Here is a 21759-nt window from a genome sequence, read left to right on the forward strand (position 1 = left end):
AACATCATGCTCAATAGGACTCTAGGATATTAGTTAAATATAACCAAGTAATGATGTTTTCACCATCATCTCTTGCTAACTGACATGGTAGTGGACTATTGTAGAGAAAACCAAACCTGTATGATCCAAGTTCAATTTTCTCTTGGTAAAAGTTACCTGTGAATGTTCAGTACTGGCCAAGGCAGATTTTACTTGCAATTTTTTATTAATATCACCTCTTCTGCCTAATTTCTTTGGTGCCACCATATTTTTTCATTTATTTTTCAGTCTGAAATGTACTGAGTTCTTTAAAATACAGAATAATAGTATAAATGAACTGTAACGTTAACTTGAAGGGTACAGCAAAATGCAGTTTTCCCTTAGATTTTAACTTTGCTTACATTTTTACTTCAAATTAATACACTAAAAATACTGCAATTGAGTACATGAAAAAGTTACCTTGACATATTTCCCCCTGCTCTGTTAAATACCATGTTTTATTTGGAAAAATAGTCATTGCTAACTGATTCTAGCATCAATATTAAATATTTATGCATATATACTTGCAGATGCATACTATTTAGGAGGGTGTGCTATTGGTTGATTTAGATAAACTATTTTAAATGGCATTGCAGTAGGGGTCCTGCTATTTGGTGTGGTTTGAAATTACCTCTCTACTTCAGAATAGCAACTTTACACTTAAACCTCTGGCAGGGTGGAGCAGGAATAGAAGTATTTTTCTTTTAAATCAGACTATTTACTAAAATTATATAATATAAAGCTAAAAACAAAACTATTATAGGAAATAACCTGAGAAGTTAAATAATCCTTTCTCTGTTTTTCCTATTTTACACTTGCATAAATTTAAAATAATCCTTAAGATATCCACACCGTTTAAATAATTAAAGAGGCAATCAGACTAAGGTGGTTCTAAGGCCTGCAAGGCCTATGTAAGCAAACCAAAAAGTAACCCAGAGTCAATGCCCTCAAATCTAAGTAAATGAAATTTAAGAACCACCAATCACACACAGCCAGCTAGGCTTTCCCAAATAAGGCAACTAAGCTATCACCAATCAAATAATTTCCTTGCTCTGCTTCTCTATAAACCTGTCCCCCAGCTCCTATTGTTGGAACACACTACCTTTGGTTGGGGCTGCCTGATTCTGATTGATGTATGCTCAAATAAACTCTCGAAAAATTTAATGTGCCTCAGTTTATCTTTTAATAATACTGAATGATTAAATAGTATCTTTTAGTTCAATACAATTGAATGCAATATCCCTTTTAGTCAAGTGTCTATCCTTCTATGATCTCTTTTAATCTCTTTCTATAAGATCTTAATTATCTCAAATCCCTTTAATAAAAGTTTAAAAGACTTTTGTTTTATGGGTTTATTCCTCAACAAAATTGGGTACATAGCTTCTTAAAGTTGCCAGGAATATATTCTCCTTTTAACTGATTGACTGAAACTTGATCCACTGATTTGCACCACGAATATCAAAAGGTGGATTACTGCTGTAGATGTGATGGCCTAATTCTTCCAAAGGTGGTTCCGGATCAGTCATAGCAAATTGAGCTGCATCATCAATTTCTTTCCTCACTTCAACATCAATTTCCTTCAATTCTTCAACACTGGCAAGCTTGTTGTTTACCATTTTATCCTTGAGAAGCATAATAGGATCACTCTTACTTCTTACACTCTGAATTTCTTCTCGTGTACGGTAACTGATTCCAGGATCACTCATACTGTGTCCATGATAACGGTATGTCAGCAGCTCCATCAGTATGGGCCCCTTTCCAGATCTACAATACTCAGCTGCAAACTTAGTTGCCTCCCGAACACATAGAATATCCATTCCATCTACTCTTAGACCAGGGATAAAATTGCCTCTCTTGTAGTAATCAGTATTGGCTGCGGCTCTCTCCAAAGATGTTCCCATTCCATAGCGGTTATTCTCACAGATGAAAATGCAAGGTAAATTCCACAAAGCCGCCATATTGTAAGCTTCAGATATCTGACCCTGATTAGCAGCGCCATCGCCATACAGAGTCAAACACACCTCGTTGTTCCCCTCGTATTTACAGGCCAGAGCAACACCGGCTCCCAGTGGTCCCTGAGCGCCGACAATGCCATTGCCCCCATAGAAGTTCTTGGCATACATATGCATGGACCCTCCCTTTCCTTTAGCACAACCACCTCTTCGTCCTGTCAGCTCTGCCAGAATTGATCGGACAGTAAGTCCCCGCGTATAACTGAAGCCGTGAGCCCGATAGGACGTAATGACGTGATCCGTGGGATTTATCCCAGCCTCAAGACCCACACAACAAGCTTCCTGACCATCACACAAGTGACAGAAACCACGAATAAATTTCTGTTTATACAACTGATCTGCCTTCAGTTCCATTCGACGAACCGTCTGCATCATCTTGTAGTATTTGAGTCCATCCTCCCGGGTGAGCACGGTGGTGACGGGCGGACCCTCTTCCAACCGATAAAGATCACATTTCTTAATCTCAAAGGTAGCATTGTTTGAATATTTACAGGAGGCTGCAAGCACTCTGCTAGCGGGCTTCTGGGTGACGCCAGACAGCACGCGAGAGACAGCCGCGGTCAGCATCTTCTTCATGGAGCGCGGTCAGGGCGTTTGCGCGTCTCCAGCTCACAGGACCGCCTGTGCCCCGCGTCTCCCGCCGAGCCCCTCGCTCACTGAGCGCACGTCGGACGCACGCGGCGCCGCAATGACCGCTCGCCGGCCGCAGAGGCGAAGTCGCGCTGCGCGTGGCCGCAGCCTGCATCAACTGATTTACGGTGCCTTCCAACCGTAAAGTTAGGAATACAGGTGGTTTCTCTTCCTGGAAGACTTGGCTGAACTACTCTCTGCTTCCTGTTAACGCCATCGCTACATCATAATCTGAGTCTCTTTTTCCTGCTAAACGCTAACGCAATGCTTCTTGAACATGGTATTAAATGGAAGAGAGGAAATATAATCTCTAAGGCACACAAGAGTTCTGATAGGTTAAACCAGAGACCTTCTTACTAACATCTCTTTAAAGTCTTTAAAAAAATATCGAAGTATATATGAATATTGTATCCTATTTCACAATACATCATACTTATTTTAAAGTAAAATAAAGGTGTAAATTATTTGTGGCGTCACTTAAAAAGAAAAAAAAACAAAACTTTCATGGAGTAGGAAATGGCAACCCACTCCAGTATACTTGCCTGGAAGATTCCAGGGACAGAGGAGCCTGGCAGGCTACAGTTCAAGGGGTCACAAAGAGTTGGATGTGACTGAGCACACATACGGGGCCTATTAGGACAAAATGTGTCTGGAAGGAAAGTAGATGATATTTCTTTAAGAATTCAAATTTTAGAATATTTTAAAAATAAAGTTTCAAATTATTAAAAAAAAATACTTTTAAAAAATAATTGGTACACCAGAAGAATATGCACATTTATCCTATGGATTTAACCCCTGTATCATTTGATTGGTGGTGGGGAGGATAGTACACACCTCCCCACATTCGTGATGGTACACAAATGCCTACCTGAGATTAGAAGTTTAAACCCAATAGCAAGCTTTGTCTGTTGTGAGAAAATTGAAATCAAGGTTGAAATGGCCTAAAGGTGGATAGAATGGATGCTCTGTGTGTTCCAGAGGCAATCCGAGTTGAAGTAGCAACTAACAAGTTTTGATGTGGTACTTTTCTTGCCCTTTATTGTAATCCTGAATCCTGTTCAGTTTTATCCCTATTTCCTGACTAAATTTTTTATAGGGGAAGTAGTCTGTTCCTATAATGTCTCCAACAGGTTTTCATAGGGGGAAAAAAAAATTAAGATTCAGATGGCTTTGTTTCTTGCTTTTATATCAATCTAAACTGAACCAGTCTTAGTCTGGGAAATCAAGAAGTGTATTCTCATAACATCTCATTATATAGTAAACATTAGAAAGCATAACTTCGCATAAAGTGGCCCACTGAACAGTACAGAGCTTGGACTGAAGAGCAACAGAGTTTGCTTAAGCAGTTGGTTTAATCACAGGAGAAAAGAAGTCTTAGGCCTAGTGTTACAAAGATCACATATCATTTTCTTCTTCCGTGCTTTTACTAGGAAGGTAATTTTGTACTCCAACAAACCAACCATCCAGAGGGATCCTGTTCTATTTAGACTATTAAAAAATTCACCTTAATGCATGCTCTGTTTCATATCTACCCAGGGATCAAACCCTGGTCTCTTGCCTTGCAGCCAGATTGTGTGCCAGCTGAGCCACCAGGGAAGCCCCTTCATATCTACCACCTGCTTGCAAATAAATAAAATACAAAAACCCCCATTTGTAAATAAATTCTCACTCAGATCTCTATGACATGTTCAAAGCAGCTGCCTTCTCTAATCTAGTTATAAGTACTACTGTGGATACTTCTAGTATTCAGGAGGGAAAAAGAAAATAGCTTGTTAAAAAGTCATCTCTTAAAACTCAATCCTCCTCCTACTTTTCCAACCCAGCCTTCATAAATGGACTTCATCTTTTCACTTAATTTAAAATTCTGCTTTTGGAATTCATGGTCTTGCTGTGCTGTTTGCTCCTTCTCTGATAGTCAGTCTGTCTCTGCTGTTCTCTTTCATTCCTGCAGGTACTGGAGATCTCCAGGGAGCATTATCTCCATGAGAATGAGAAAAATGACACTGCATGATGGAACAGTAGTGTTAATGGGTCCCTGAGTGACAGCTGAGCCTTCTCTCAGAGGCATCAACCAGGCTAGCACTGCCAGAAACACAAGAGCTATACAGTAAAGTGTACCAATTTAATCTGGTCACGTGTAGCCTGGGCTGCAAAGATAGAGCTCCCCTTAAAAGCCCAGTGTGACAAGGCTAAACCTGACTCATGCCAGAGGAAAACCTGCAAAGATGCTAATTGCGAAATACCTGTGCTACAGGTTGCCACTGAAGACAGCCCTTTTATTGCAACAGGCTCTGGTTAAGATAATAAACAATTAAATGTGAAACTTGTAGGGATCTTTTGGACATCAGTTACACTGTGCAACCTAAATTCAGCTTAAAGATAGATGGAATCATATTTGACATGATGTCAAAGTATTTCCATTAAACTTTTTAAACCTGATGATGATTTTTCTTTAATTTTTATCTTTATTGTTCCTAAAACCCATCCACATTTTCAAAGTAAAAGTAACATTTGCAGACAGGGTAAAAGTTTAAAACCCCTAAGGAAACCCTGAGCTGTTGAGCCTCTCCTCTTCTCTGCCCCTGACTAGACAGGATTTAACACACATGGACAATAGAGTCAATGAGGCTGTACTTTTCTGTGAATGATGTATTTTTTATCTTGTAATTGTTTGATACCATGTTTATTAACAAACAGAAGTAAGTCATCTACATGCTCACCACTGAAATGTTTGCAATTAAAAATCCTCATAAATTCAAAGTTTTTAATTAACATGAAATGTCACTTTTAATCTATTTGAAATTAAAGGAAAACAGATGAGCACTTTTCTAAGGCCAATGGTAGACTTTACATTAATTAATAAAAATCCTAATAAAAGGGGAGTCAGTGATTATAGTAGCAGTCATTAATGTCACTGTGACAGAATTTCACATTCCATGTGTAATAGTTGTTCCTCCAGGAGCATGTATGAATTTATCTCAAATGTGTCACCTCCAGTGCATCAATAGCATATAAAATATTTTTTAATAAGTGACAAGAAATATTTAAAAAGAGCAACATATTTGAAGAATATTTAAATTCCTCCAGTAATAATTATACATTTTCACCAAATGTTAAATAAAGAAAGCTGTTAAAGAATGAATATGTTCTACATAAATAATATCAGATCTCATTATATGATTAATGGCAATGTATTTTTTTTTCATAGCTGTAAGATTTGGCAATTAAAAGTGATGAATAAGAGAAGTTGGTAAAAAAATTAAGAGTTATATATAACTGAGAGGAGGATTTTTCCCATTGGTCTATTTATCTCCCTTGGAGAAAAGGGAAAATGTCAGTACCATATATTCTACAAAATAATGATAATCAAGCAAAGTCCCTCATTAATGTTATAATATGTGAGTTTATGTCAGAACAGTTCAGAGCCCTGAGCAGACAATAGTATTTCGTTCTCCTCACTCTCATCATAATTCTGAATTATCATTAAATGAAAATTCAGGGCCAGTTATCCTGAAGGAAGACTTGATTGAAAATTAGAGGTAAAGTGAAGGTGTTCCTAATTCCCCTCAAATAATGATGGTATAAAGAAAGGAAAGACATTATGAGTTAATTTTTAGTAGCAACTAATTGGAGCCACCATCTTCTGCTGGATGAGCAGAGTTATCTGAGTCATCATGCCCACAATACCCAACACTTGTCCCTAGAGTTTATGACCAAGGTCTAGAAGATAATGATAAAAGGTGTCATTACACAAAACTGTAAAAGTTTCCAAACATTTCAGCAAGCTGAATTTGACCTGGGTTAACTGAGATAAGAAGTAAAAATTCATGTGTAATTTGTTGTCAAAATTTACTATGGCCTAGTGTCTCAACTAGTAGAGAAATAGTACAGAGGTCAATAGCTGTAAAGTGATTTCTGTTCAGTACTTGGAGTTGACTTGTAAAATCATAAACCCCATTCAAAATAAAAATCATAAACTCAATATCTGTTTCTGACAAGTCAAAGCTATCAAGAAGCCAAGTCAGATCTGTTTGCCTTTCCTCCAAAAATTATTATTTACACTTTTTAGGAAAAATTTTTTTGTTCAGAAGATTTTAATTCTCAGATACTTAAAAAGCCATATTTCATATTTTTGTTCTAAAATAAATATATATATTTATCTTTAGTAGCTTTAACTTTAATAGCAATAAAGTATACATTAAACATAAGTAAAAGTAAACTTTATATATATTTAATAGTGAAATAATGGCTTCTTTCCTCTGAAAAGTCTTTTGTAAAATACTAATTTCTTAACTGTACCATTTCATAATGTTTTCTATATTAATGCCCTCCAACAACACTTCCCTCTAACAACTTTGGTAGACTATTACCTTTTCCTAAAATCACTATGTGATAACATAATTAGCACATTTATTTCCTTTGATTTTGCTTCTTTGAAGATCTGAGCCACTGAATTAAGGTTTAAAGAAACAAAGGATGTTGGCAAAACTCCAGGACACTGCTGCCCCCTAGAAGAAAGTCTGAGCAGCACAACTTTCTGACTGTTACAGACAAATCTTGAGAAAAAGTCTGAGACCTCACACCCCATTTTAATAACCTAGTGTTGGCTGCATCACTGGTTTTCTGTGCCCTCTTCTTATCTAAGCTTGGGTATAGGGTTACCTATCACATGTTCAACTTGGATCATAATACATTCCATGCCTCTGTCCAGAGATCCCTGTGAATATGTACAGTCATATAAACAAAAATTTTCTCGGCTAAATAATATTTTTAAAAATCATGAAGATGAAATTTGAAGCTGTAAAATGCATTAAGTTTGAAATTTAAGGAACTACTATAAACATTGCCCAGGTTTATGATAAGCTTGCATATCTTTGCTGGGGATTCAAAGTTTGCTCATTTGATTCTTACAAAGACATCAAGGCAATTTCTTATCATACTCAATTTCTGTATGAGGAAACTGAAGCCTGGAGAGTTTAGGTGAAAGGTGAAAATTACAAAGTTAGTAAAAAGTATAACATTCATTCTTTACTTATTCAGCACATACAATGAAGTACATTCCTTTTATATGTCCCTTTTCTGTACTAAGCAATAGAAATAAAATGATGATGCACAGTAAGATTTCCCTCTACTTAATCCAGTTTATATGGAGGTGTTATGCTATGAGCTCTCCCAGATTTTCTGGCATTGCATGTAGAAAAGGACACATCATCACTGGATGACAGAGGAAGCGACGCATGAACAGCTGTTACAGAGGCAATAAAACTAATACATTGCATTCTGGGCAATGGTTACAATGACAGTTTGTCTTTATTAGGATCAATGATGAACAAATTAAAAACAGAGTACTGTCAAACAGTAACACAAAACAGAATGCTCTAATTTCGTCAAGTTGTGTTATCTCCTTTAATTTGGTCATTCAGCAGAGCTGAAAAGGCACACCGGGAAATATGAAAATCAGGATCTCGTAATTATGCAATACATTATGAATATGAATGCAGTTTCTCCAAGCAACCTAAGACAATGCTGTAGATGTTTTATGGAGCTTCTTGTGCGTGAGAATCTCTCTGTTCCCACGGACCCACTGTGCATCTAGATTCTAAGGTATTTCCATAGTACCCAGTACTGTATGTCTAAAAGGCTACCATTAGAGAAGATTCAGATAGTTTTTAAATGAGACGTCTAATAAACATCATCCACATTGCTAAATGAAGAGAGTGTGTAAGAAGAGTTTGTAAATGCAGACATGTTAAGCACTCATCAAAAGTATCATATTCAGAAAGCAAGACTGTTGGAGGATTGTCAGAGGAATTTAGCAAGCTTCTGTCAGGGCTACCAGCTCTTCCATTCTCTTAGGCTATGAGCACTACATTAAAATTTATGATGAATTTCTTCAAAAACTCTTAATCTCTATCCACCTTCATCTAGCCCTCATCTACCTTATTTCCTGATAAATTACTGATTCTGCATGACAAATTTTTAAGGGATTTCTCATATTTTATAGAATTTTTCCAATTCAAATGGAAAATTATATGGAATGTATAATATCCCCATTGGTTTAAGGAGAAGCAGACTCAAGGTTAATAAGTCCAGCAAACATTAGTTCTCAAATCATACATCTCATTCACGGAGATCCAGGCTCATTTGATCCAGTGCTCCTTGCCTTCACATACTACACTGCTCCTCCCACCCTAGCTGTTTATCTTCTGATGAAGTTTTACATCTATCAGAACTTCCTTCCCACTAATCTTAGTGAAAGAGTTTTCTTCTTATCTAGAAATCTAACCCCTGAGCCCCTGCTACAGAACCTACTCCTGGCTCATAAAGAGACACTGCTCTTACTGGTCTATTCCCCGCCCCGCCCCTCCACCAGATAATCATCAGTTTTTGTCTTCTCCTTTGGAATTCTTTCATGCTCATATTTCCTCAACTCTGAAAGAAGATACCCAAGTCTCTATTGCCTCTTTTAGATTTCATCCTATATTATTCCTTTTATCTAGTCAAGCTCCACAAACATGCAGCCTGTACCCACAGTCTCCATTTACTTTGCTCTAATTGCTTCCATATGCTTCTGCAATCTGTGGCATCAACAATGAGCTGAAATTTCTCACATCAAGGACTTGGCTAAATTTAATGACAACTTCAGTATCATTCTCTGGAACTCTCTACCACATGACAAGTGTTTCTCCATGGATATTCCCTTACCCTAACTTGAAAAAACATGTTCTGCAGACTTCATTTCCTGATATGTCAACCTTGACCCAAAAAGTAAATGTAGGTCTAAAGTTTAATATCATATGCTCCTTTGCTTGCTAGTTAAATGATTATCCACAGAGATGTATGTGATTTATTGGTTTAATTCTCACCAGTTGAGTACTTACTGCCTATTATATTTTCAACATTAACTTTCCTTCATTCTTTCTAATCTACTAGGGGGAAAAATGTATCTGAAATTCCTGTAATTAAATTCAAAAAATTCTAAAATGAAAGAGCTCTTACCTTTTACCCATTCAAATAAAAATATCTTCCTTCCCAATTTTCTTTTCTTCATTAGAGTCCTGTTGCTGGCTTATAAATTGATCATATACTTTGACTATTTTGTCTTTTTAAAAATTTTGTCCTGTAAATGCAGAAAAGTGCAAATATAAAACATTTAAGTCATCTCAAGATAATTGCTGTCAAATTTTGATTTACTTTTTTATTATTTTCTATTTCTGATATAATCAGGATCACACTGTGCATTTTATATCTCTAGATTTTTTCTTAGTACCATAGTGTAATTATTTTCAAAATAATCAAAAACTATTTGAAAGACAATTTCAGCAGCTGCTGAAAAAATCTCCATCATATGGATGCACCATAACTAACAAAAATGTTCCCCTAAGGCTGAACACTTGTGTTATCACTAAGCTTATTCTATTTTCTTGGCACTGTGTATTAAGGAAAGTATTGCTTTTAAAATTTAGTTCATAAAATTTTTAACACAAAAATATAAGATAGTCAATGAATTAATCTCTTTTGTTATAGTTTCACTCTTTGCACACAATAATGAGTTTATTATTACTTATTATTTAGTCTTTGAGTAAGTAACTACTTATTTTATTATTTAGAGTTTGAGACATCTGGAAGTTAGACAATACAGAGAGGTAATATTCCAATTTTATTTTGTCCACTCCATTCTTCCACAGTAATAGATTTAGTAGTCTATATTTGTATTATTTGGGGATGCTGACTTCATATCTATCTATATATCTATATGTATAGCTACATCTCTGTAAGCTAAAAATTTTATTTCTAAACTCTTCAGCTTTATTATCACTTGGTTAATTCTTATGTGAACACTTCTGAGTTTTAATTAGAGCATAATATAATTACCTTCTTGATAGGACAACCCCTAATCATTACACTTTTTTTTTTCAAAATCCATTAAGATTTTATAGCCTATATACTATTTCATATGAAGATTAGGTTAATTGTATTAAATTAAAATAATTTGGTATTTGAATAGAATTCCATAAACATTTAAAATGAATAGGAGAGAGCTCTATCTTTACAATATTTAGTTTTGCCACTGAAGTCTATGCATCTCTCAACTTAGAATTTAACGCACTGATATCATTATGAATATCTTACCCATTGTGTTTTTTTTCCTTATGTGGTTTTCCTTATGAATATCCTACCCATTGTGTGTAAAGTTGTTTCTCAGCTTGGGTGATGGTGTTTTTAATAGACAATTATTTATTGACTTCTTAGTATGTTCCAGGCACTTTGCTAAGTGTACTACAAACAATATTTTACTTCATTATCACAACAATCCTATGACAGAGATAAGATTGGCTTACTTAATTTAACTGATAAGAAACCTTAGACTTTAATAGTAAATATTTTCAGGAACCAAAATGCAATAAGTGATAGAAACTGGACTCAAATCCAGATTGTCTAGCTCCAAAGTTTCTAATGTTTTTGTCAAAAAATATGATGTTAACTCTGAAACGGAAACAGATGTTTAGTTAAGGAAACAACCTAAATTCAACTTTTACTATGTTTTTAACAAATACGTTACTTAAAATTTTTTAAATATCTTTTCATATTATTTGAAATAGTAACATCACCTCTTTTTATTTAACTTATTGGTATATTTTCAATCAAGGTCATCCCTGTGGTGTGTGGGACCCCAGAAAAATATACTTTTGCAGGTCTCCAAAATGCACTACAAAATTCATGGGTCCATGCAGGATAGTGATTTATCAATGATGATTTAGAATAATGGGTCGAGAAGAGGTAATTACATATTTATTGTCTAATCAGAGCTTGTGAAGATTCTCGATAGAGTTAAAAAGGCACAGTCTATTCTTGTTCATGTCCAAGAATCATCTCTTCCTGTTCTTTATTGCCAAGTGCATCATTTCTAGCTAATTCCTTACATGCTTCTTCAAGAAAGAGGTGGCACCTGTTGTTAATCACAAAGCAGTGGTTCTCCAGAATCTGTTTGTATTGAAATAATATAGATCTTCTTGGTCCTATGGTTCCCTAATACCATTTAATCAATTCTGGTTACATCATTACTTATGATGCTGGAGCATATATCCTGCCAACTACTAACATAAACACTAGCTTCTCAAAAGTTGTCACTGTACTCTATTGGTGATTACCACAAATGCAAGTCTTACTCAAAGCATGCAGGTAAAAGTAAATGATGATTTATTTCTGCTGCTGCTGCTGCTAAGTCACTTCAGTCGTGTCTGACTCTGTACGACCCTATAGACAGCTGCCCACCAGGCTCCTATGTCCACGCGACTCTCTAAGCAAGAATACTGGAGTGGGTTGCCATTTCCTTCTCCAGATTTATTTCTAGTCATGCTCAATTTACCTTTAGGATATTTATGGCATAAATATAGAACAACACATCTTCCAACCATGTCCTCTCTTGAGTAGTTTAGGCTGTTATCACTGCATTTCTAGAATGTGATTTCTTTCCATGTAGATTACATTCCTGTCACCTACTCATTGCCATGAGCAAGAGGGGCCATGGAAGGAGTGAGATGAGCCATCACATTCATGCAAAGAATGGCCATGCTGCATGTGGCACAGCTTAAGACCAGCCAAGGAGAACAAGTGTTACAACATCAACTCAAAGCAAAAGAGGAAGTGTGCAAGAAGGGTCTGATGGCATTGTAGAGCAACTGCCGCAAAGTCCAAGGAAGAGATGGGGCAGTCGCCCCAGCAAGGCTGCCTGACAGGTGGAGTGGAGTTTCCAGAGTGAGTGAGTGAGTGACTAGATACAAGTGGTGACTAGTTCCAGGAAAGAATGCCTGTTTCTATCCTTACCACTTTCGGATGCTGTAGGCTGGAGGTAGCACCGTGGTCATAATACTGATGTACAACAGCCAATGCCTGCTCAGTGCTCAAACCCAAGGATCGGTGCTGAACTATGGATAGACAAAAGCTGTGAATTTGTCCTGTGTCCCATGTGAGTGAGAGTCACACAAAATCAGCATCAGTCCAATTCTGACAGCCCAGTCTTGTTTGGTTCACATCATGCCAGTCAGCAGGAGTGGCCTACTTGGCAGGTCACTCAGATGGCTCTGACGCCCAGGCACAGGGCCCAGGGATGACCTCATAGGCAGATGATCTATACAGTTCCTCTGGGAATCTGATCAACCTCATGGACAGGTCAGAGGGTACCCAAGAGACTATATGGATGGATTGATAGATAGATATGCCATATATGAGATATATACACACACACACATATATACCACATACACACAAACATACATATAAAATACCCTGTTTTAGCATATGAAAGTCACTCACTCATGTCCGACTCTTTGAAACCCCATGGACTATACAGTCTATGGAATTCTCTAGGCCAGAATACTGGAGTGGGTAGCGTTTCCCTTTTCCAGGAGATCTTCCCAACCCGGGAATCAAACGCAGGTCTCCTGCAGTGCAGGCGGATTCTTTACTGGCTGAGCCACAGTTCTATGTATATTATACTTATATTCATAAATTTCCTAATAATCAACTCTCCTTGAATAACCTAATTTTCACAAAAATCTCTTTTCTGACTGTTAGAGAAATTTCTTTTTTGGAAGAAATTTGTCCTTGTACAAATCTGGATTCCAGAGTTCAAGTTTCCTAATGACTTGTCCATTTTTGTTCTTGATAGATTTCACTCATTTAAGGTATATTTATTTTTTACCACCTATGTGTCAAAATAATAATCATCAACTTTTATTGAGCACTTAGCATGTAATGCTCATTGTCTAAACTTTATCATAGGTTAGCCAGTTTAATTTTTCAGAAAACTTTTATTATTATGCATATAAATTATTATATAATACTATTATTATATACTATTATATAATAGTAATAATGTTACTATTATTATAAATCACATTTTTCATTATTAAAATGAGATTATTGAAGATGTCTATCACACATAATAGAGCTTGTAAATAGTGTAACCAAATAGTGAAACTAATTTAGTCTGAGTCCAGAATTCTGGAACCACTCTTAACCACTGTATACTGGAGAGAGAACAACACTAAAAGATATAGGATCTCTGCCCTCAGGGAGCTTAAATTCTTGTCCAAGTCTCAAGAGGCCCAATCAAATTATACTTTTTTCCTGCCTGGATTCTAAATAAATTGGCGTATAAAACAAAGGATTCCAAAATGGAGCCGAAAACATCATCATCATTTTTGTAAAGTTTCCATTGGAAGATATCTCAATTTGGAAGTAAATTTGGTCTCCCAACCCAGGAACAAGCAGACTTACCTCCTCAGAAACAGGCAATGCTGGGCCCAGGGGTTGGGGTCACAGGATGGGAAGAGCAGAGAGGAAGTTCTGCTGCCTGTAGGACGTTCATTCCCAAGAGGAAGAGAGAGGAACTGAGCCTAGTCTAATTTGTATTTCCCAATTTTGCCATCTAAATAAGTCACTTCATTCTTCCAGGTGAGGAGACTGAAAGGATGGAGAAAACCCAGAAGTGTTCCATTCAATTCCAAGTACCAATTCTATTCCTCTCCTTTCTCTCTCATCCTAACTGCTCCTTCTTGGCCACCTTCCTGTTGACTTATTTTTTGCAACCGGGAAATTATGCAACCTGCTCCTTTTGTTTCTCTTTTCTTTCCTTTCCTCATTGAATGACTGGATTCTTTCAGTGTGGGCAGGTAATGCTGATGATGAATTCTGTGAACTGTGGATGTGGGAGTAGAAGAAATACATTAATACTTGGAAATATTAGTCTTCTAATATTTTGTACCTGAAAGACATAAAACAGTGAATCAAATAATTTTTGAGAAAAATAAAATGAATCCAAATATTAGTCATGAAATGAGCTTATAGAGCATAACAGCTTTTACATGGTTTTTTATTTAAAAATATAAAAGAAGAAAGGATATCTTTTATAATATTAACAAAATAAATAAATCAGCTTGGAAAATTTTTAGTGAGAAATATTCTTATATGTAGAATCCTAAAATTCCAACAAAAGAACCTAAAAACCATGAAAAATGGAAATATATATCTGGCTTGTGGGTAATCACAAACATTATTTTGGCTATGTCAGTTCTTCTAAATTTAATAAATGTTATCTAAAACAAAATAATATGACTTTCTTGGGGGGTTAAGAAGGTAGATAAGGAAATAGAAGTAAAACTTAAAAATTAAACTAAAAAATTAAACAAAGGAAAATTCCCAGGTATGTCTTGAGAGAGATTATTAATGAGAGATTATCTCTGATCTACATTTTAAATATTTAAAAATGACAAGTAACTAAAGTGTTTGATTTTTATCGACGGAAAGATCAATTATTGACAAGGTAAAAAAATAGATGTCTCATATACATATATTTACATCTATACATATATATATGGAGATTTAGTACATGAAAGATATAAAATAACTATTTGTAAAGAAATCAGGATACTGGAGCATGGTGTTGGGCAAATGACTATATACATTAAGGCAAAGAAGAGTTAAATTATAAAATGAATTTGTCCACTGACCATGCTGTTATATAAAAACAACTTCAGAGTGATACAAATATTTATTACCAAAAATAATAATATAAAAATTCTAGAAGAAACTGTGATACATGAGGAAAGAAAGTTGACATAATATCTAAAAATAACAAAGAAGGTGGAAAAACTAATAAACTTTACCAAATAATTATTTTCAGTTCAGGAAAATTACGGTGAGGTAAAAAACTGCAAAGTATGTGCAATGCATGGGATTTAAAGGGCTAGTTAGAATACAAAGAACAAGTTAAAAACAAGACAAATAATGAAAGGGAATATAGCAAAGGATTCATACATAAGCAATACATATAAAAAGAAAGTGACAAGAAACATTTAAAAAATTGGCTTTCCTGTTTATCCAAGTGATAGAGAGCAGATAGTGGGACTTCTCAGCTTCCATAACCTTGTGGACCCACTCTTATAGTAAATCCCATTGTTTTGATATCCATATCTATCCTAATGGTTCTTTCTCTCTAGAGAACCCTAATATCCTTGTATATAAAAACTTTCGTTCTCTCAAGTAGAAGGCTCATCAGCAACCCAGGCTTCTTTTAGGTCTCTGCTTCCCCCTCCTTAAGAATGTAGCCCTTGTTTTTATACTCCAAGGTGGCTGCTAGATCTCCAGCCGTCACATCTACTTTTCAAGGAACAGTATGGAGGGAGAGGAAGAAAGAACAAAGAATAGGTAAAGGGCACATGCCGGGCACTGTCTAAGGAATTTTCCTTGAAATTACACACTTTTCTGCTTACATTCATTGGCCTTTAATTAATGACAAGGCTATATTTAATGAATAGCAGGAAGCTGGAAAATTGTCTTTTCATTAGGTACATAAAATACAGGATGCAATTACTAAAGAAGAAGAGAATGGATTTTGGAATATGTAACTATTATTTTGTCACTGAATAAATTAAATTAATACTAAAGACTACTCTGTTACAAAGGCTAAAATTTCATTATCCCAAATTATGTTCAGTCACTTTTCTAATATACCGTATCAGAGATTTTGCAAGAGACTAAAAAAAGACAATAAGAAATCCTGATAATAAAAGCTCAAACAAATTTGAGGACAAAGTAAAAAATCTTGCTCTCAGTTTTGGCTGAAGAATAAGAAAGTACTTTAAGAGAATTTAAGAAATGGGGTAAATATAAAAAATATATTTAGGTTTAGCCTCATCAGAATGCAGTAACTTTTATAGTATTAAGATCTGTGAACCAGGGACTTCCTTGGTGATCCAGGGTTTGGGACTTTGCCTCCCAATGCAGGGTGTTGGGGGCGGGGGGGGGGGGGCGGGTGTGGGTTCCATCCCTAGTCAGGAAGCTAGGATCTCACACTTTCCAAGCTGAAGTTGTTATTGAAGGTTTTGAAGGCTGGGCCCCTGGGGTTGGGAAGGAACAATTCCACAAGCTTGTGCTTCTACTGAGTTAGCCATTTCTCCACTCTTGACATCCATAAAGTTTGGGGCAATACTCTATTAGAGCAAGGGGAAAACCTGCAGGCCAAGTTATAATGACCAAATCAGCTTGAATCACACCCAGTAATGACTGAGTGGTTTCCAACTGCTCCTCTAGATTTTCTTTTGTGGTTCTGAATTCAGAATAGAATCTGGGCAGTGGACATAATGCTACTTACCTGGACCTCTGTCTAATAACTTGAATCTAGAGATTCCCTGGGGCTTTCTGGCACATAAAGAGCTTACCCACCTTTGAGATTTGAGAACGCACAGTTCCTTCCTCTGATGTTCAAGAGACCCATAACAGAACAGACCCTCCTTCTCTGAGGCAGCCTTTCCTCACCTGCACCTGGTCAGGAAAAGCTCTGCTTGCTAACATCTTGAAGCCCGAAGCCATCTACATCAGGAAGACACAGTAGTTTTGTGAGGCTCATGCTCTGCCTCATCCTCTAATCTCTCTCAGGCCTGCACCTTCACTGAGGTCCCTGTAGCCTCAGTTCTACTTGCCAGCCTACCTGTGTCTGCTCACTAGCCAACATCCAAGCACCACTTTGCAAGATTGCAGGACTGGGTGAAAGCATTTTGTACGGGCAACAATAATTGAAATCCAACTGCACAACTGGAAAAACCCAAGCCAAAATATTCTGTTTGTCCATAACCAAAGGCATAGCCATACCAAAAACCTTCTTTCTTTGTTTATACTTGCTTCTATTTTGCTTTCTTAAATTTTGCTCCATATAACTTCTTTCTTAAAAGGAAGTCTGGCCTAAGAAGAAAATGATGGAGTTTGTAAGGGGGTTGAACAAGTCAAAAGTATGAAAAGGTATCAGATGGAAGTTAATATCATTCTTATTGGTAGAAGATATAGTTTCATGATAAAAGTAAGTGGGTTTGCGGATTGTACTCCACAATTAGGCAGACTTACTCACCAACACACTAGCAATGCTGTGAAGTTTCCCTAGAGAGGAGCAGGGTTGTAGGCAGCCCATTCCCAAGGGAGGAAATAAACTGAACAAGATCCTTGGGTTATATTTTCCAAATTTACAAATCAAAGAATCCTTTCACCTCCCATAAGGGAGATGAGTAAAGGAGCATTCTGGGTGCTGAATCACAGGTCAGGAATGTCATCTTTCTTTAATTCTCTATACGCAGAAGAATACATCAGAAATAAAGATTCCTGCCCTTCACCCAGCAATTTTATTTGGCCAAACATTAAATAACCAATAAAGTTATTTACTTAAAATTGCAGAGAGCTAGCATAAACTTTAATAAAGGACTTGATCTATTTCTCCATCAGTATTATTCAATGGGGACAATATTTGCATTTTGAGAGGGACAATATTTCAATGCGCAAAACTGATCTCACATTGTGGATCGTTTAGCATCCAGGTCCTTGAGCACCAAAAGACAGCAGTGCTCAGTGACTCACTCACCAGTACAAGAAAAAATGCTTCTACATGTTCTTAAATATTTTCTAAGTGGTGACATCTCCCCCACCTGCTCCCCAACTGCTACAGGTGATATATAAAAATTCTCAGAGTAGAAGACTCCCCTATGAGTCCTGAAATATGAGTAAAAATTGAATTACTGGAGAAAAGTAATTATTTTCCAAGCAGAGGAAACATGTGGAATGCCCTTGAGGCCCAGAGAAGCACGGGCATATCAAAGAACTCAAAGAACACCTCTGAGCTTGGAGTTGAGACAGTGTGGGAAGTGCTGTCAAAGAAGGCTGGTGATACATGCAGGGATCTATGTCTTTATTGGGTCTTCATTGGTGTAAAATACCTGCAGTGGTTTAATAAGGGAATGACATGTTGAGATTTTTGTTTTAAAGTCATTTTATTGTATAATTTTCATTCACAATAAGTTCATTTTAAGTTAATACTCACTGTTTGCACTAACTTGAACACCTTCCTAATTCACAGGACTTTTTTCTTTTGTGTATACATGTGACTTTTTGTTTACTTGTTGAAGGGATTTTCTTTTGCACAAAGAATAAAGGCATTTTATATAAAATGAAAACAAAGCATCTTTTAATTACCCATGCCTTCATTCCTCATTGATTTTCACACCATGTTATTGCACATGAGATGTAAATAAATCCAATTGTTCCATAACACATACTGCATAAGAACCTCAGTCTCACACTGCTTAGTCTTTAAAACTTCAGGAGAGAAAGCTTGATAGATCTGCTGATGAAGGTGTACAGTTAATTAACCAACAGTAAAGTAATAAAGACTTGTCTTAATGGTGCATTTCAACAATCCCACCCTACAGACAGGTCTTTTTTTATAAAAGATCTTAAGTGATGACAAAAAGAGAAAAAAGAAATCATAGAACACATAATTACTCCAAAAACTATGATGAAATAGACTGGACATTTTACATTTCTTCATTTAAACATTTAATGGTAAAAAAATCCATTTTATTTTTAAGACAAGAGAAGGTGATTAACCAAGTAACAATATACAACTTTATACACTATGCAGGTGGAGAAGGAAATGTCAACCCACTCCAGTACTCTTGCCTAGAAAATTCCATAGATGGAGGAACCTGGTGGGCTACAGTCCATGGGGTCACAAAGAGTCGGACACGACTGAGCGACTTCACTCACACTATGCATGGAGAAGTCCTACTTAATGCTGCTTGTAGAAGTAAGTCATTATGTTCAATAGAGGGACTATAATTTCAGTATACATGGTATACCATAACTAGTTCAAGGTTACATTTTTCCCTCTATTTAACTAAACTCATTCTAATTATCCATAATACCCTTATACTTTCAGAGTCATCCTTTCACTCCTAAGTGATGAATTAGAATAAAGAATTTCCGAAAATGTACAAAGCTATTGTCAAATAAATACCTGACATAGCCTTCAGTATTCATTACATCAGTTTCTAGGAAACCAAACACATAATTTTGCAGTAAATTTAGGGTCTAAGCTTAAAGTATTTTAATTCTCAACATATGCTTCCTACATAATAATTATACAGCATGTAAAAACATAACAAAACATGCACTTTGGATTTCTTATTTTAAGATGGTTTTATATTGTAAAGGAAATATCTAAAACTGCATCATGCTAAATAGATGGCTGAAACCAGCAGCAAATGAGAGTCATGAAAAATAAAAGCAAGTATTTTGTCTGAGGAATGCTTCAATGCAATTCCATACACTGTTTTCCTGAGAATGCTGAAAATAAAACACATTCAACAGTTTGTTCACTCAATAGTATTAATTGAGAGGATCTGTATGGAAGCAGATGTAACCAGAGAGAGATTCTAGACTGCAAAGTCTTTGGATTTTATTTGTAATAAACTGGGGCTACTAGAAAGTTTCAGGAGAGCAACCACAGAGCAAATGCTGTGAAGCAATTATCCTTCATTAAAAAATAAATTTCAAAAGAAGTTCATCTTAAGTATATTTAAATTGTTTCTTATAGTGAACTGTAAATATAAAAGGTAAATTAATAACAATTGAAAAACAATTAATCATAGTACTTATATATTTTCATTTTGTGCTGAAAATATGCTGAGAACTATATTACTATTTAACAGAGGAAATTAGACAAAAATATTTTTTAAATCTTTTTTTTCAATAAGAGTAACAAACACCATAACCTTGATTTGTGACAGCTACATTTTAAGAAGGATGGATTTTTAAATAAGTGCTCCCCACATTACTTATTAATTAAAACTACCATTTGAATACTTTCTATGTGCCAAGAACTATTCTATGAACAAGGACTTTTCAGTTTAGAAAAAGAATAAAAAACGATTATTCAGATGTAATGTAAAAAGACTTTAAAAGAGGTACTCATCAGAGTATGTGGGAGCTTAATATATTGAGTGGTTTTTGTCATGGGAGAATCTTCTCCAAGATTCAGGCTGATTTTGAAAAAAAAAACCAAAAACTGTATTTATCCAAATGCAGTATATGTGTTTGTGTGCATGGGTATTAAGAAGGGTAAGAAGGAGTGGGAGAGAGAAATTTAGTGGAGGTGAGAAAGGAAAAGTGTCTTAGAGCGAACAATGTACACAAAGACATGGAGGACTATAAATATATAATGTAACATTTACTTATGGCAATAGAGTTTCAAGAACTGAGTGTCAGGAAAACAGGCAAAAGTTGCAAATTATATGTGAGGAAACTTCTAATATATACCAGGGAATTTGGAATATTCTAATCTTAAATGATTTGATGAGCAATATAGTACTAAAAGGTCTTCCCTGGTAGCTCAGCCGGTAAAGAATCCACCTGCAATTCAGGAGACCCCAGCTCAATTCCTGGGTTGGGAAGATCCCCTGGAGAAGGGATAGGCCACCCACTCCAGTATTCTTGGGCTTCCCTTGTGGCTCAGCTGGTAAAGAATCCACCTGCAAATGGAAGACCTGGGTTTGATCCCTGGGTTGGAAAGCTCCTCTGGAGGAGGACTTGGCAACCCACTCCAGTATTCTTGCCCTGAGAATCCCCATGGACAGAGGAGCCTGGTGGGCTACAGTATGTGGGGTCACAAAGAGTTGGACTAAATCAAAGAGACATGATAATATTTGCATCTTGGGGAGCTCATTTTTACCTTATTATGTCTTTGATAGGACAGCCAAGAAGGTGAAAGATCGGTTAGAATATTCAATCAGGCACATAAGAAACAGTATAGACTTTAATTAAGACAGCCTGGTAAAAGGGATAGAAAATGTTGGACACTGCTGAGAACTGTCAAAGAGGCCAAACTGACAGGACAATGAGCCAAAATGGGTGGTGGGGGGGCAGGAAATGTCAAACTGGACATCTAGATTTCCAACTTATTCAACTAGGTGTGTGGTGGTGTCATTAACTGGGAGAGGAAACAAGAAGGGCAGAAAAAGTTTTAAGCTATAAGGTCAGAAAAATTAAGGATTTGATTTTAGATATGTTAAATCTGAAGTGCTGTGAAGCAGTTAGGTTGTTTGGTATGCTTCATGTCTCAGGATAAAGATCTGGGCCGGAAATACAGATTTGAGTTTTAACACTGGGCATGTCAATGACTTGAGCTGGAAATATAAACAAGGGTTTAACAGCATGGGCATTGACACTATAAGAAAGATTAGATCACCTACTAAAAGTGTGTTCCATAAGCAAG

The 21759-nt window shown here is 36.2% G+C and overlaps 1 protein-coding gene across 2 annotated transcripts; it reads right to left on the bottom strand.

Annotated features, from left to right (window-relative positions):
- Positions 1–1430: 1430 nt before the first annotated feature.
- On the bottom strand, positions 1431–2606 carry PDHA2 (pyruvate dehydrogenase E1 subunit alpha 2). Of its 2 annotated transcripts, XM_043871347.1 has the most exons (2): positions 2078–2606; positions 1431–1984 (listed from the first exon to the last, which is right to left on the bottom strand). In XM_043871347.1, exons 1-2 carry the CDS (start codon positions 2604–2606, stop codon positions 1431–1433), a joined length of 1083 nt encoding a protein of 360 aa, XP_043727282.1. The 2 variants fall into 2 exon arrangements, with proteins under 2 accessions (XP_043727282.1, XP_043727281.1); XM_043871346.1 differs by having other exon boundaries at positions 1431–2606.
- Positions 2607–21759: the final 19153 nt, after the last annotated feature.

Source organism: Cervus elaphus, chromosome 17, assembly GCF_910594005.1.
Source record: "Cervus elaphus chromosome 17, mCerEla1.1, whole genome shotgun sequence".
Classification (NCBI taxonomy): domain Eukaryota; kingdom Metazoa; phylum Chordata; class Mammalia; order Artiodactyla; family Cervidae; genus Cervus; species Cervus elaphus.

Coding starts and splice junctions, on each gene's coding strand:
- PDHA2 (XM_043871346.1), bottom strand. CDS start 2,606: ATGAAGAAGATGCTGACCGCGGCTGTCTCTCGCGTGCTGTCTGGCGTC.